This window comes from Littorina saxatilis, linkage group LG12, assembly GCF_037325665.1.
Source record: "Littorina saxatilis isolate snail1 linkage group LG12, US_GU_Lsax_2.0, whole genome shotgun sequence".
Taxonomy (NCBI): domain Eukaryota; kingdom Metazoa; phylum Mollusca; class Gastropoda; order Littorinimorpha; family Littorinidae; genus Littorina; species Littorina saxatilis.
Genome location: NC_090256.1, coordinates 18,333,285 through 18,348,185, shown reverse-complemented (window position 1 = coordinate 18,348,185; position 14,901 = coordinate 18,333,285). Strand labels below are relative to the sequence as shown.

The following is a 14,901-nucleotide window of genomic DNA, read 5'->3' as shown; positions in this document are numbered from 1 at the left end:
TAAAGAAAATTCGTTAACAAGTTTTATGGAGGTATGTTTGCCATTGTTTAACATTCCTCATATCGTACGTGTCTTACTTTTTCAGCATGTTCAGTATGTTTGAAAACACTAAACAGATTCTGTTTATACTCGTTTATTCCATAACGTGAGAGAGAAGTAAAAAGCTTTGGGTAAATGTATGCAGACAGCAGAGTCTACTGACAAATAAGCACAGATAAAGTACGTACACACACACACACACACATTCGAGGACAATTTATGCCGACTCACAGACCTTCAAAACACAGGCATGTGACACTCGCTTGAGGTGGGGGTGGGGGTTGTTGAAGGTGATGGAAACTCTACCCCCATCCCCAACACCAAACGTCTGGTTGCCTTACGGAAATGTGGTCGCGTGTTTATTTGTATGTGGTTGTTTGTGTTGATGTGTACTAGCTTTCAGGTCGGGTGAGGCAAGAATATGTTCAGAAATTCACTAATGACGACATGAAAAACTAATTAAATAGAAAGGCATCAAACTGCATAGACTCATCTCATGTAGGCTACTGTGCACATATTGTTTGTGTATATACAGCTTTATGTTTGTATGGTTGTTTTCTTGTATGGCAGCTGTTTTGTTTCACGTCTTTTGTATCCTTTTGTTTCATGCAAAGTATATTTGTATGTGTGAGCACATACTAACAATTAAGATAGTTCATCAATGTGTGGAATACAGTGCTTAACTCTGTAGCGAAGCTTTATGTTTGAGTCAGGCATGGGAATTGTCCGCAAAATCGCGGATTTCCCGCGAAAAGAAAATTACGTTTCAGCGAACTAAAAAAAATTGTCCGCGGCAAAAAAAAAGGTAAATTAAATTATATGTATTCTATTGTCTCTCTATCCATTATTTGCTTACACGAGAACTATCAAAATATTGGTCTAAAATGCTAACATTCGTTTTCTTTCCGGGGGGCTCTGGACCTCGGCCTATTTTCAGAGTTTTTTTCTATTTTGGAATTCCCATGCCTGTTGAGTGCAAGCACCTGAGCACAAGCCCTAATTATGGTCAAATCTTGGTGGTACCTGTTAATCCGTTTAATGTACACTAATGTGTTGTGCACTTGATTGGAAGATGCTGACAGTCAGTGCCACATACTCTGCTTCATACAATACTGAGTGTCTTGTCTGAGAAGAAGCCATTAGTATGAGTTATGTGGCTTGAACCGTGCTTCGTGAATAGTGATTCAGTTTGTGACACTCGCTAAATATGCAGTTAACAAATGTTTATAGGCTGTCATCGTTTTGTCACTCTGGTGATTTGTCTGTGAGCTACTGTCCTTTAAATCTTTGTGAGAAACATTTCACGTACATTGTTTGCTTGCGTAGAGGCAAATGGAGATGACAGAGAGATAACCTTTGCTTGAAGATAGGAGGAGAAAAAATGTTTTCGGACAAAAACCCTCTCTCAGTCTATGCCTTAAAGCACAAGAAATATCAGACTTTAGCAGTTGTTCACACGAGTTAGTGTCAGCTTTACTTTGAACTAAAACTTTGGAAGCATACACTCGGAAACGAGGCTGTCAAAAAGTATATATAATCTGAATCTATTGTGTGGAAGTCTCAACCTGGATTTGTGTTCTTTATTTGATCCACCTAACTGGCAAGGGAAACAACTCTGCAGATGATTCATAGTAAGAAGTGAACACGTTATCGCCCTTCCGCCGTCGATCTCAACGAAGAGGGGAAAATACTGTTAGAAATAAACGGAGAAAAGAAACATCAGAAAAGGATCAGCTTATTTTGGAAAGACACTACCGTTATCTATTAAACGGGCTTGTTTTCATCTATAATATTTGCAAGCATTCAGTTAAACGAGAAGGTCATTTCCCCTCCAATGATGGGGAATAGACAATTATTGCATCTTTCTGTGAATCCAAAGCTCTGAATTGTTTAAAGGCAAATTATCAAAGAGTGTTAAGTCGGAACGAATGAGAAACAGAATAAGAGACATGACAATGGAAACGAACTGAAACCTTGTATCATCATCATTACCATCTTTATCATTTGTATTTTTATCCATCGTTTTTTTTTCAGTGTTCAAATCGAATGTTTCCAAAGGTTGTAGATTGACAAGAGATATACTTTTGTTCGGTATAGTATTGTTGTAACAATTCCCATGTTCTGTTAATTTAATAGTGACATGCGCAGCCTGTCAAAAAAAAGAAAAAAACGACACACACAAAAAGACAAGAGATCTGTTCAAGAAGGAGAAGGAAAAAAACCCGAAGAAAGATGGTAGTAAAACATAAATAAATAGTAGAGCCTTTTTGTTTCAATTCATTAAAAACGTAGAACTATTTGTGTTATTGTTTATACACATTTCTTTCATTCCTTGTTTGTAGTCTCTAGTTTTGTGTTGGTTTATGTTCCCACAGCTTCATATATACTCCCAAATGGACGTCAACGCGCTCACACCCTAGACTCATGTGAGTAGACTGCAGAAAACGGGAGTCATCTGTATACTCTCTGAGTTTCTATCCTCTGAAATCCGCCAGTGTCTGCTAAACACAACCCCTGGTACACAATCTAATCCAAGAGGGAATCCACAAACCAAGCCACTTTTTTTCCCCTGTGATTCTATAACGAGCTTGCGGTTGTTTGTTTTTATTTTTGTTATGTTAGCTATTGCTTTTGCTTTTCGGGTCCAGCGGACCATAACAGGCCAAATCAGGACCCCTTTTCTTATGTTTGGCACCTGCATTTTTGCGAGTTGAACACGCACGGACAACACACAATATGGTTCTCCCATATATATATCGCTTTAAGTTGTCTGTTTGTTTTGACTTGTTGCGCTTCTAACTGCATTTGATTAGCTGCCTTCGTTGTGTAAACATGCGAAGCGGTTTGACAACTACTAAGAAGAGGCAGTGTTCATTTGTGACCCTCCACCACATGATTGCATGATTTTTATATTTGTATATTAATTTTTCTTAAAAAGTTTATTATGCTCTATCCAGCGGTGAAAACCGTTTTAGAAAAAAACGAACACTTTTTGAGTTGTAAGCCTGTGACTAAGGTGATCCTCACACTGATACCTGACACCCCCCGTACATAATTATATTCGGCCTAGCGCAGAACCCCGTGAGGTGACATCCGACTCAATCCGTAGTGGAGGGTCACATTTTGTTGTGTATTCTTGATAACGCTTTGTGGTGGATGTCATGGTTATAACTGCTGCACTTTAGTTTAAACGCTGGCTTTTTACACCCCCGGTATAGGGGTGTGTATAGGATTCGGTCGCTGTGTTTGTTTGTTTGTTTGTTTGTGTGTTTGTGTGTTTGTGTTCGCATATAGATCTCAAGAATGAACGGACCGATCGTCACCAAACTTAGTGAACAGGTTCTATACATTCCTGAGACGGTCCTTACAAAAATTGGGACCAGTCAAACACACGGTTAGGGAGTTATTGGTGGATTAAGATTCTACAAGGACTTATAGAGGGACATATTAATGGTCAAGGGAAATAACCTTCTCAGTTGGTGGCAGTGAGAATGGTTATTTCCCTTTGACCACGGGTGTTTTTTCCTACCTCGGAGGAATTTCCTTTGTGTTTTCAAATGCAGATTTTAAACCTGTTTTTAAATGTCATGGGCGGGTACACTGGAGAGGAAATCTTAAACTTTTAGGAGAAAAAAACAGAAGGACTGACACAGGGACTGGCATAGACCTAGCTAGACCTAGAAATAGACAGACACACAGTAACACACAGAAGGCAAGGGATCAAGAACAAAGTAAAGCAGTAATGTTCGTAATACATGTAGCTGTCATTTGTACATTCTGAAACTTAAAATATTAAGTCACCGGGGATCAATTTAAAACAACTGATCCTAAAATAATAGAATACAAAAATAAATTAAAGTAAACGCCAAACAAACAAAATCGATACAAAATGCAAAAATATTTTGAAGATGGTGCTTGAAAAATAACCAGGTGAAATGAGTATTTCGGTGTTTAGTCAAATGTTAAAGTTTCTACCACAGACATACACACGCACACACGCACACACACACACACACACACACACACACACAGACAGACAAAGTTACGATCGCATAGGCTACACTTACGTGAGCCAAAAATCAACGATTAAATTAGACAAATTCAATAAATCATAGATAGATAAAACAAATTTAATAAAATAAATAAATAACTGAATAAATAAATAAATTAATTATTTAATAATTACAAAAGACACAAATCGATGATAACTGATACAGTGACTTATCTTAGATTTTTGTAGGAAATCGATGATACCTGATACAGTGACTTATATCTTTAAATTGTTGTAGGAAATCGATGATAACTGATACAGTGGCAGTGCCTTATATCTTCAAATTGTTGTAGGACATCGATGATAACTGAAACAGTGATTTATATCTTTAAATTGTTGTAGGAAATCGATGATAACTGATACTGTGACTTATTTTTAGATATTTGAATTGTTGTAGGAAATCGATGCTAACTGATACTGTGACTTATATCTTTAAATTGTTGTAGGAAATCGATGATAACTGATACAGTGACTTATCTTTAGATCTTTAAATTGTTGTAGGAAATCGATGATAACTGCTACAGTGACTTAAATCTTTAGTATGTTGTAGGAAATCGATGATAACTGATACAGTGACGTATCTTTAGATAACAAATACAGTGACTTATCTTCAAATTGTTTTAGAAAATCGATGATAACTGATACTGTGACTTATCTTTAAATTGTTGTAGGTTTCTAATTGGACGAAGCAAAGTGGCAAACTTCAACCAAGTGAAGCGGTCAAAAGCTAGGGTTATGATATTCTGAGCCTGATATAATGGTATATACTGCTTTAACGTGTCACGGAGTTGTCATTGGCGGTCAGTTTTCCATCCCCAGGAAACAATCTGTTAGCAAGATGAAGTTATAGCACACAAAAAAGACATACATATTCAGTCAGTTCTGGGACTTCAGTGTTGTACCTCTAAGCTTCCAATTAATTAATTATACATGTAAAAACAAAAAACAAATCTCCACAAAAAAAGAAGAAAAGAAAAAGAGAAAAAAAGCTTCCAAGTAATGTATACAATGTGTTGCCTTGCGTTACCTATTCTTCGTTGGAATGTTTTGTTGGTGCATGGTTGTCTGTGTGCACGTCTCTTTGTCATTGCTTTGTTTAGGCCCAAAAAAATAGGTCTGTTTACGGTCACATAGGCCAAAAAAATAGGGTCGGTAGGTCGGGATTTTTTATTTTTTTTTCCAAAAAACCATATTTTTACGTTATTTTGAAGATTTTTTTTTCTTCCCCCAAATGCCAAAAAAAAAGTCTAGGGTCGCGCAAAAAAAATAGGGTCGGTCGGGTTACCGTAAACAGACCTATTTTTTTTTTGTGGCCTTATACTACTACTTAGAAGACCCATAGCAATTACGTCGTCTCGAAGGATCGCTTGACAAAGCTTGACAAAGTAAGCAATATAACATGTTCATAATGGATTGAATTTGTATGCAGTCAACCAAGTAACCCCCACATGCTCTAGATTTCTACATGCATCTTCGTGTACGAAGGAACATCACTGTTAGAATGGAATGTGGAATGACAAATACATGTGACGTGATGTGTCATTGAAAGACACACCACTGATTTTTTAGTTAAATGCACACACTCCTCCCCCCATCACCCCCCCCCCACCCCCCCGTTCTTCTCTGTCTTGTTCTCGTTCTCTCTCTGTCTCTGTAATTCAATCGTTCATCTTTTCCACCATCGCTTTTGTTTATGTGTTTGCTGATTTTTTCAGACGCCGCTTGAACATATTGGACATGCTTATTTTGTTTAATCTGGGATGCTGAGTTTTATACTGGTTTATCTATTTATTTTGTTTAATCTGGGATGCTGAGTTTTATACTGGTTTATCTATTTATTTTGCAGTTACAAAATTAATCTTTGCTTCGCTTGCGCATTTAAATAGGGTGAGCTTTTGCTGGTGGAAACGTTTTGATTTTCTGCTTGATTTGTACAGCTTGATTATATATATTTGCCTTAAACGGTACACATTCTGCCTTAAATACTATATGCATTGAAACTAACTGCATTTTTGATTGCTGTTTGATAGGATTAGTGATACATTTACAGTAGAAAGGCAGGTTTAATTTTATAAAATTATTTTCACAACATGTATTGTAAATTACACAGCATGACAGAGGATGCCTTTCATTTAACTTTTGTGTATTAATTACCTTTTAATTGTTTCTCATCTTAACCGTCAGATATTCTTGAAATGCGTAACAGAGATTATGTTTGATGGTTCTCTTGTAGTGTCAAGAAGATGCATCTTGCTGTAATGTGTCAGAAAAGTGTTGTCTTCCACTGACTGAGTCTACCTGTTTGGGTCTGTTGAGGTCATTGAGTATTCATCAAAGCGTGCAGTATTTCAATATACGTATTTAACATTTAAGAATCTGTATTGATCAGTTGGTTTAAACAAGTTTATTCAATAAATTTCATTGGAATATTGCCGCATACATGAAATAATGAACATGGAGCACAACAAGCTAGGCTTATGAGCGTACTCTTAAAAGCAAATGAAATTTGGCGGACGATTTTAATATAACAAGTTTAAAATAATGTCAAAATAATAATGCTGAATTGTGGTAGACAAACATGTAACAATAAAAGGAACACAAAACACAATGCTAAACTAACAACAGTACTCACACGCGCTCGCACACTCACTCGCACACACACGCACACAATGACTTCCACGTGGAAGAAAATAGAATACTACCAGAACAAGAAAATGTAAACAGTACTGCACATGGTCGTTTCGAACATGGATGAGATAAATGAGATAAATTAATCCCCGACAGTATTAATCAGTTCCTGAGTACGCACTGTTTATTGGGTTCCTTATCCTCCGACCTTGTCAAACACCGCATAAACGCACCTTCCTTCTGGGCATCTTTTTGAAGCATAATCGTCGATGAATGTTGAGTCAGACAATCCTTTCTTTCACCAGTAGTTTAGTACCGACAGGCTGTAACAGTTGTGTTGTTTTAACCCCAACTAGTAATCAAGCTGAAATGACTGCACCTAGCAGAGCATTAACCACTACTTATTATACACATATCTTGCACATGTTAACACATATGAATGGAGATTAATCAACAATCTTTTCACAAGTCACTCTTCACGTCGTAACCGTTTCTTAACCACCACCACCACAATCCACCACCAACTTTCAAAGAACGGCATCCTATAAACCCTATACCTCTGTACCACAATCTTCGAATTCATCATGCTCATGCTTGCCCCACCTCCCAGGTCCTTTGCGGAATCACATCCGACCCTCGACGATGAATCAGGCGTCCAGCGATTCGGAGCTAGCCCGGAGGCAGACGAAACACGACTCAGCAAGCATGGGCAGCCTGAATCAGGACAACCTGGGCAAGAACCGAGGGTCCGACAGGGACGGGGTGGGGGGAGCCTCCTCCTCCTCCCGCGGCCTCATGCTGCCCAGTGTCGCCAACATGAAGACCAACGTGACGGAGAAAGTGGCTCAGGTCAGTTGAGTGTGTGGGGTGTTGAAGTGTGTGTGTGTGTGTGTGTGTGTGTGTGTGTGTATGTGTGTGTGTGTGTGTGTGTGAGAGAGAGAGAGAGAGAGAGAGAGGGAGAGAGAGAGAGAGAGAGAGAGAGAGAGAGAGAGACAGAGAGAGAGAGAGAGTGGGGTTGGGGTTGGGAGGGGGTTTAGAAGGGGGGTTGGAATGGCGAGGGGGAGGGTTCAGTGTCTTTCATCCTTCGTGTGTGTATATGTGTTAGTGTGTGTGTGTGTGTGTGTGTGTGTGTGTGTGTGTGTGTGGTGTGTGAGTGTGTGTGTGTGTGTGTGTGTGTGTGTGTGTGTGTGTGTGTGTGTGTGTCTTTGTCTGTGTCTGTGTCTGTTTGTGTCTGTGTGTGTGTGTGTGTGTGTCTGAGCGGGGCGGCTGAGGGAATCGTGATGCCGCGTGTGATCGACATTAAGAAAAAGGTTTGTTGTGCGTGGATGGATATGAGCGCGCTTTGCTGTTGCGAGTTATGATTGTTTTTCGAATTGTTTTCCTGTCGTGTTGCTCCATCTGCACTTTCGTATTGTATCAGCGGATAGTCGTATTCCGATTTACTTTTCAGTTTGTCTGATGCAGTAATCTCAACGTAAGACTGAGCCATCGTGATATGCCTTGTTATGTGTCACTCGTCGAATTGCATGATTTGCTGTTTGTGATAAATACAATTCAGTGGCTGTAAATCTTTTTGACTGTCAATGTACTTATTTGTTTTAAGGAGTTTACCGGTTACGCTCAGGTAAGTCTGAAATGGCGATGGCAACTTCTTTGGTCGAAGGTTTTATATTTATTTTGTACTATATGCAGAACCACCAACACCCTTTCTTATTACACCCTTTTTGCTGAAGTTTTCTGCGTTTTCGTTTTTCCTGGACATCTTTGATAACCTTTACTGTAGTCGGCTGGTGTATGATTGGTTGTTGAAAATAAGAATAAGGTGAATTAGCACAAAACGTCATCATCATATCATCGGCAGTAGTAGCAGCAGCATCGCCGTCGGCGTCGGATTCAACATCATCATCATCATCATCATCATCATCATCATCATCATCATCATCATCAATCATCGTCGTCATCATAATCATCATCATCATCATCATCAATCATCAGCTGCAGCATCACCGCCACTAGAATCACCACAACAAACACGGCAACACCTTTAGCAGTGAAGTCAACAGTATTTAGTCCGCCATCATATTAACCTTTGTTATGTACATAACAGGGTTACTTCATATAAGCATTATATGCTTGAGTTAGTTATCCTAAAAACCATGTACAGTCAAACCTGTCTAAAGAGAACACCCAAGGGACTGAGCAAAAGTGGTCTCTTTAGACAGGTGGTCTCTTTAGACAGGTGATTTATATAGTCGTACAGACCGTCGGGGATCCTTTGGGGTGGTCTTAATGGGCAGGTGGTCTTTATGGACAAGTGGCCTCAAGGACAGGTTCGACTGTGTTGTTTTTGTCATGATAAAAATTGAATAAAGTTCTGTTTAAACCAAGTCAACAGTAGCATATAAAAACGAATACTAACGTACTACTACAAACGTAAATGAAGCTTGTCCAAGACGAGCTGTGTTACAGCTTCCTCTAACAATCCTGAGGTAGCTAGAACAATAGTATAATGATGAGCTGAGCAGACGGCACAACAAAGCCAGGAACATAGGTTTAGAAGATAATTTTCTCTCGAGCGATGCTTGCATGGCTGTTTACAATATAAGGTTCTGACGCGACTTTGTGTCTGAGCGCTTAGCCAGAACACCTGCAGGGTAACTTTCATAAGTGCTAGGGCGCCCTTGGGATCAGCCACAAATAAGACATTGTACCTAAGTAGTAGGTGTCGTCTGATAGTAAAAAAATTCCATCTCACACGGCATTAAGTCTCAGGAAACATGAATACACGCATGCAGGAAAAAATAAAAATAAAAAAAATATGGGTAGCGCCGTATGTATGGCAGCTCGCTTTCCCCGGGGAGAAAGCAGCCCGAATTTCCATGAGGGTAACCTCACTGGACTGTAAATCTTATCCAATCCAATCCAATCCAATAGTACGAAGGTCTTGGATGTCAAAACAGGGAGAAAGGGGTGTGTCCTTTTGTTAAGTGTGTCCTAGGCCTAAGCAGAGTAGCCTTGCATAAGATGTGCCACTGTCTTTTACAAGCTTTAAGGCAGGCATCAGCAATGAAAATGCTAATTCTTAGTAGTTATTTTCCGAGACAGTAGTGAATGTGTCCTTCATTTTGAGATGTCCTTTCACCATGGAGGTCTTTCATTACAGTGCGAGTATTCGATGTCGTTTTAAAAGTTTGAGTGGAAACTAAAGGTACACATTTTCATTTTTATTTTTTCCCGATTACAAAATAATGTCTTCATTAAGACTGGAGATAAGAGGTAGAACTGTTAGTCTATCCCTGGGTATATGTGTTCGTAGTGGTCTTTCCGACAAAAGCGGTTACCTGTGGCAGTGCCTAAGGCAGGTGTAGTGGTATTTTCACGTATCCTTGGGGGCTAGTGGTAATGCTTTAGACCATGCGTGGTATAGTGAGAAGAAAGCACTGTGTGTGTGTGTGTGTGTGTGTGTGTGTGTGTGCGTGCATGCGTGTGTGCGTGCGTGCATGCGTGTGTGTGTGTGTTTGTCTGTGTATGTGTGTACGTGTGTGTGTGTGTGTGTGTGTGTGTGTGTGTGTGTGTGTGTGTGTGTGTGTGTGTATGTGTATGTGTACGTGTGTGTGTGTGTGTGTGTGTACGTGTGTGTGTGTGTGTGTGTGTGTGTGTGTGTGTGTCCTGTGTAGCGAATTAGAAAGCTGATTTTGATGTCATGTATGGACGAGAAAAACATATGGTAACGCTGAACAAAGAAACAAATGGAAGCTGATGATTTTGTTTTCATGCGCAAGGTTGTTATTTTTCCAACAGAGAGAACAGGTGCGTCAATATCGGTTCTCCCCCCAACCTTAAAAACATTATTTGATATCTGTTTTTCGTCTGCTCTTCACTTTTCTTCCTCTCCGTTTTTCCCTCTTTGAAGAATATTGTATAAGCAAATATTAGAGTGCTGCCAGTAAAACGGTTGTGTACATTTTGAATTCCTTGCAAAACTCTATACCACAAAATTAACGATCATTAACATTGAACGTGACACTCTTATGAATCAGTTAAACAATTCAGACACATACACGAACATGCTTGCAAAGGCCCAGTTTTACAGACGATAAACCACTGCTAAACGCATGTTTACGTCTTGCAAGGTAAGATTGTGTTTAGTTTTAGAACCCGTTAATATACACACACAGAAGGCTGGGATTTGGGGATTTACCAGAAACAAACAGACACAGAGATAACCCCCCCCCACACACACACACACACACACACACACACACACACACACACACACGGCACACGCGCGCACATACACACACACACACACACGCGCGCCCTTCCCCCTCTCTCCTTATCTCTCTTTATCTCTGTCTCTCTCACACTCATTCTGTCTCTCTCTGTCTGTCTGTCTGTCTGTCTGTCTGTCTGTCTGTCTGTCTGTCTGTCTCTCTCTCTCTCTCTCTCTTTCTCTCTCTCTCTCTCTTGTGTGTGTATGTGTGTACGTGTGTGTGTGTGTGTTGGAAGAATAGGCTTTGCCTAAAACCTTTATCCTTTTGTAATAAAGTTCTGAGTCTGAGTCTCTCTCTCTCTCTCTCTCTCTCTCTCTCTCTCTCTCTCTCTCTCTCTCTCTCTTTCTCTCTCTCTTTCTCTCTCTCTCTCTTTCTCTCTCTCTCTCTCTCTCTCTCTCTCTCTCTCTCTCTCTCTCTCTCTCTCTCTCTCTCTCTCTCTCTCTCTCTCTCTCTCTCTCTTTCTCTCTCGCATGATATTGTGCCGTTCTTTTTCTCGCGGCTCCGTCTGTGCGCTGAACCACAGGAGCTTGTATCTAATCGCCGGTCGATCCTTATTTACTCCTTATTCCATACAGTCTCCTTACTACTACTATTCACTAGTGAATAGTAGTAGTAAGGGTAAGCATGCAGCAGTAAATAATAAGCATGTAGGAGTAAATAATGATCGACCGGCAGTTGGATACAAGCTCCTGTGGTTGAACGTAAACGAAAAGCAGAGAGGAAGAAAACGAAGGGAACACGAGCTACGGCCCCGACCTTGCACCTTGGGAAATGCCAAGCTGTCATCACTTTTCTTTTTGACCGGCGGCTGTGTTTGCCTTCTGAAGAATAGAACCTTTCAACGCGTTCGTGCTTGTTTGTGTGTCGAAATACAAAAAAACACCACCAAGGAGAGAGCTCTGTGTTTTTGCCTCACGAAAATGAAAAATTAGAGATAAAGAATCAAGTGTCTGAAAGTTTTTTTTACATTGTCCAATCGATATGAGGCTTTCCACGCCATCAACGAGGTACCCTCTGAGTGGCTGTCACGTGACCATGTAAAGGGACTAACCGATCGATGTGTGCAAAGCAGCTAAAAAGAGCACATTTTGGGGCAACGTGACTTTAAATATTATGACATGGGTATCTATTTGTTTGTTGAGGTACAAATAGTGGTGCAATATTTGTTCGGCCAATGTTATGATACTGCGGGGTGGACAAACAACTAGAAAACAAAAGAGCTTGGGGTTTCAACTGTATTGTTGAGTTTAAATTGATTTCTTCGTAGTAACGCTTGCTTCTTCTTCTTCTTCTGCGTTCGTGGGCTGAAACTCCCACGTACACTCGTGTTTTTTACACGAGTGGAATGTTACGTGTATGACCGTTTTTTACCCCGCCATTTAGGCAGCCATACGCCGTTTTCGGAGGAAGCATGCTGGGTATTTTCGTGTTTCTATAACCCACCGAACTCTGACATAGATTACAGAATCTTTTTTGTGCGCACTTGGTCTTGTGCTTGCGTGCTTGCGTTCGGACACCGAGGAGAGTCTGCACACAAAGTTGACTCTGAGAAATAAATCTCTCGCCGAACGTGGGGACGAACTCACGCTGACAGCGGCCAACTGGATACAAATCCAGCGCGCTACCGACTGAGCTACATCCCCGCCCGTAACGCTTGCTTGATTCTTTAACCGGATGCTACAAACTTGCGCATTTTTTGAAGCAGCAATCGCAGCAGGACGCGGGCTTCATAAGATCTATAGCAGCTTACATGTGGTACTTAAAACGTTATGTAACTTTTCACAGCATATTATATAAGGCGCCCGCCATCTAAATAGCTCAAGCTGACATAGCGGAAGCGATAGCAGCTGAAAAATACCCCATCAGTCTTCATAAGCGTATAGCCGCCTGATGTATGTAATGATGCGAAGCTAGTCGTTTTTCATATAATTGATGCTGTGGGCAAAAATGCTTCAAGGAACGTTTTACGTTTTTGAATGCTGCAGGGGGGAGTCTTCGCCATAAACGTAGACAACTGTCACTGACATAGGAACGTATTGGTCAGGCCGGCTGACACACACAAACACGTCTTTAGCATCGCACTTTTTACACCCCCGGTATAGGTTTCGGTCGATGTGTTTGTTTGTTTGTTTGTTTGTGTTCGCATATAGATCTCAAGAATGAACGGACCGATCGTCACCAAACTTGGTGAACAGGTTCTATACATTCCTGAGACGGTCCTTACAAAAATTGGGACCAGTCAAACACACGGTTAGGGAGTTATTGGTGGATTAAGATTCTACAAGGACTTATAGAGGGACATATTAATGGTCAAAGGGAAATAACCACACTTGTTAGCAGTGCCTGCTCAGTTGGTGGCAGTGAGAATGGTAAGGACGGGGGTGTTTTTCCTACCTCGGAGGAATGGCTTGTTCTCTTTGAGGCTCACATGTTTTACCTTCACCCTCTCCCAAATACCCAGCTCTCAATCCCCACCACGATCATCATTTGTAACCACCGACCTCACCCCTATCATTCCCCCCACCCCCCTCTAAACACGCTCCAATTTGTGCAGCAGCGCACAAGGTGTCTTGTGGTGTGAATTTATGACACATTCATCCGCGGTGCGTGCTGTGTGACAATCAATTCTGAAATCACATTTTGGGGAAAAACTCCCACCAGCCTCTTTAATTAACGGGCACGAGGGGATCGATCCAAACTTGTCCACTTTGTTATAGGCAGGAGTTAGATCATTCATTTCCGCCTTTAATTCATGTTTGTGTCCTGTTCGCTATGCCAGTTCATGTTTCGCACGTTGCGTGGGAAAATATATTTTGGTGTGTGCTGGACAGGTCGATGTGTATGTATGCCATATGCAAGTCTTTTTTTGCAGAGAGCACAGAGTGTAACCTCTCAGTCTGTCTGACTCTCCCTGTCCTTTTCTGTATGTACCTGTCTCTCACTGTCTCTGTCTCTATCTGGCTGTCTGTCTCTGTCACACACACACACACACACACACACACACACACACATACACACATACACACACACACACACATACACACAATTATTTTCCTCCCACGCTCCCCGTCTCTCTCTCTCTCTCTCTCTCTCTCTCTCTCTCTCTCTCTCTCTCTCTCTCTCTCTCTCTCTCTCTCTCTCTCTCTCTCTCTCTCTCTCTCTCTCTCTCTCTCTCTCTCTCTTACTGCCCTTACCCGGCTCTGTGATACCTGGCTAAAAGCAATAAACAATCGTGATATGGTTGGAGCGGTATTCCTTGATCTCAGAAAAGCATTTGACTTAGTTGATCACGCTATTTTGTTAGACACATTACTTATTTACCTGCAAAATAGCTCATCTGTGTCCTTTTTTACATCATATCTGTCAGATAGGAAACAAGCAGTCTACCTAAACGGTTCATATTCATCACAAGGCACTGTAAAATGTGGAGTCCCACAAGGTTCTATTTTTAGTCAAGCAGTATGTAAGAAATGTTAAGTCCTTTGTACTGGAAACTTGCATTCTCCCAGTAAGGTCATATATTGTACTACGTTGCAAGCCCCTGGAGCAATTTTTTGATTAGTGCTTTTGTGAACAAGAAACAATTAACAAGTGGCTCTATCCCATCTCCCCCCTTTTCCCCGTCGCGATATAACCTTCGTGGTTGAAAACGACGTTAAACACCAAATAAAGAAAGAAATAACAAGGTTCTATCCTTGGTCCTTTACTGTTTGGACTATACATTAATGATTTACCATTACACCTCAAACAAGAAAATGCGGTACTTGATCTTTTTGCGGATGACTCAACACTTCACAGCAGTAATACAGATATAAATCTCATAAGAAAAGTACTCCAAGAAAGTATAGCAAATATTAATGATTGGTGTAATTGTAACAGAATGGCACTGCATCCTAAGAAAACAACAAG

The 14,901-nt window shown here is 40.7% G+C and overlaps 1 protein-coding gene across 1 annotated transcript in view; it reads left to right on the top strand.

Annotated features, from left to right (window-relative positions):
* LOC138983039 (voltage-gated inwardly rectifying potassium channel KCNH6-like) overlaps positions 1–14,901 on the top strand; it is a 189,931-nt gene that overhangs the window by 105,036 nt on the left and 69,994 nt on the right. The window contains exons 3-4 of the mRNA XM_070356441.1: positions 2,415–2,465; positions 7,329–7,567. Of these exons, the coding sequence (XP_070212542.1) occupies positions 2,415–2,465; positions 7,329–7,567 (290 nt within the window). The remainder of the gene's footprint in view (positions 1–2,414; positions 2,466–7,328; positions 7,568–14,901) is intronic.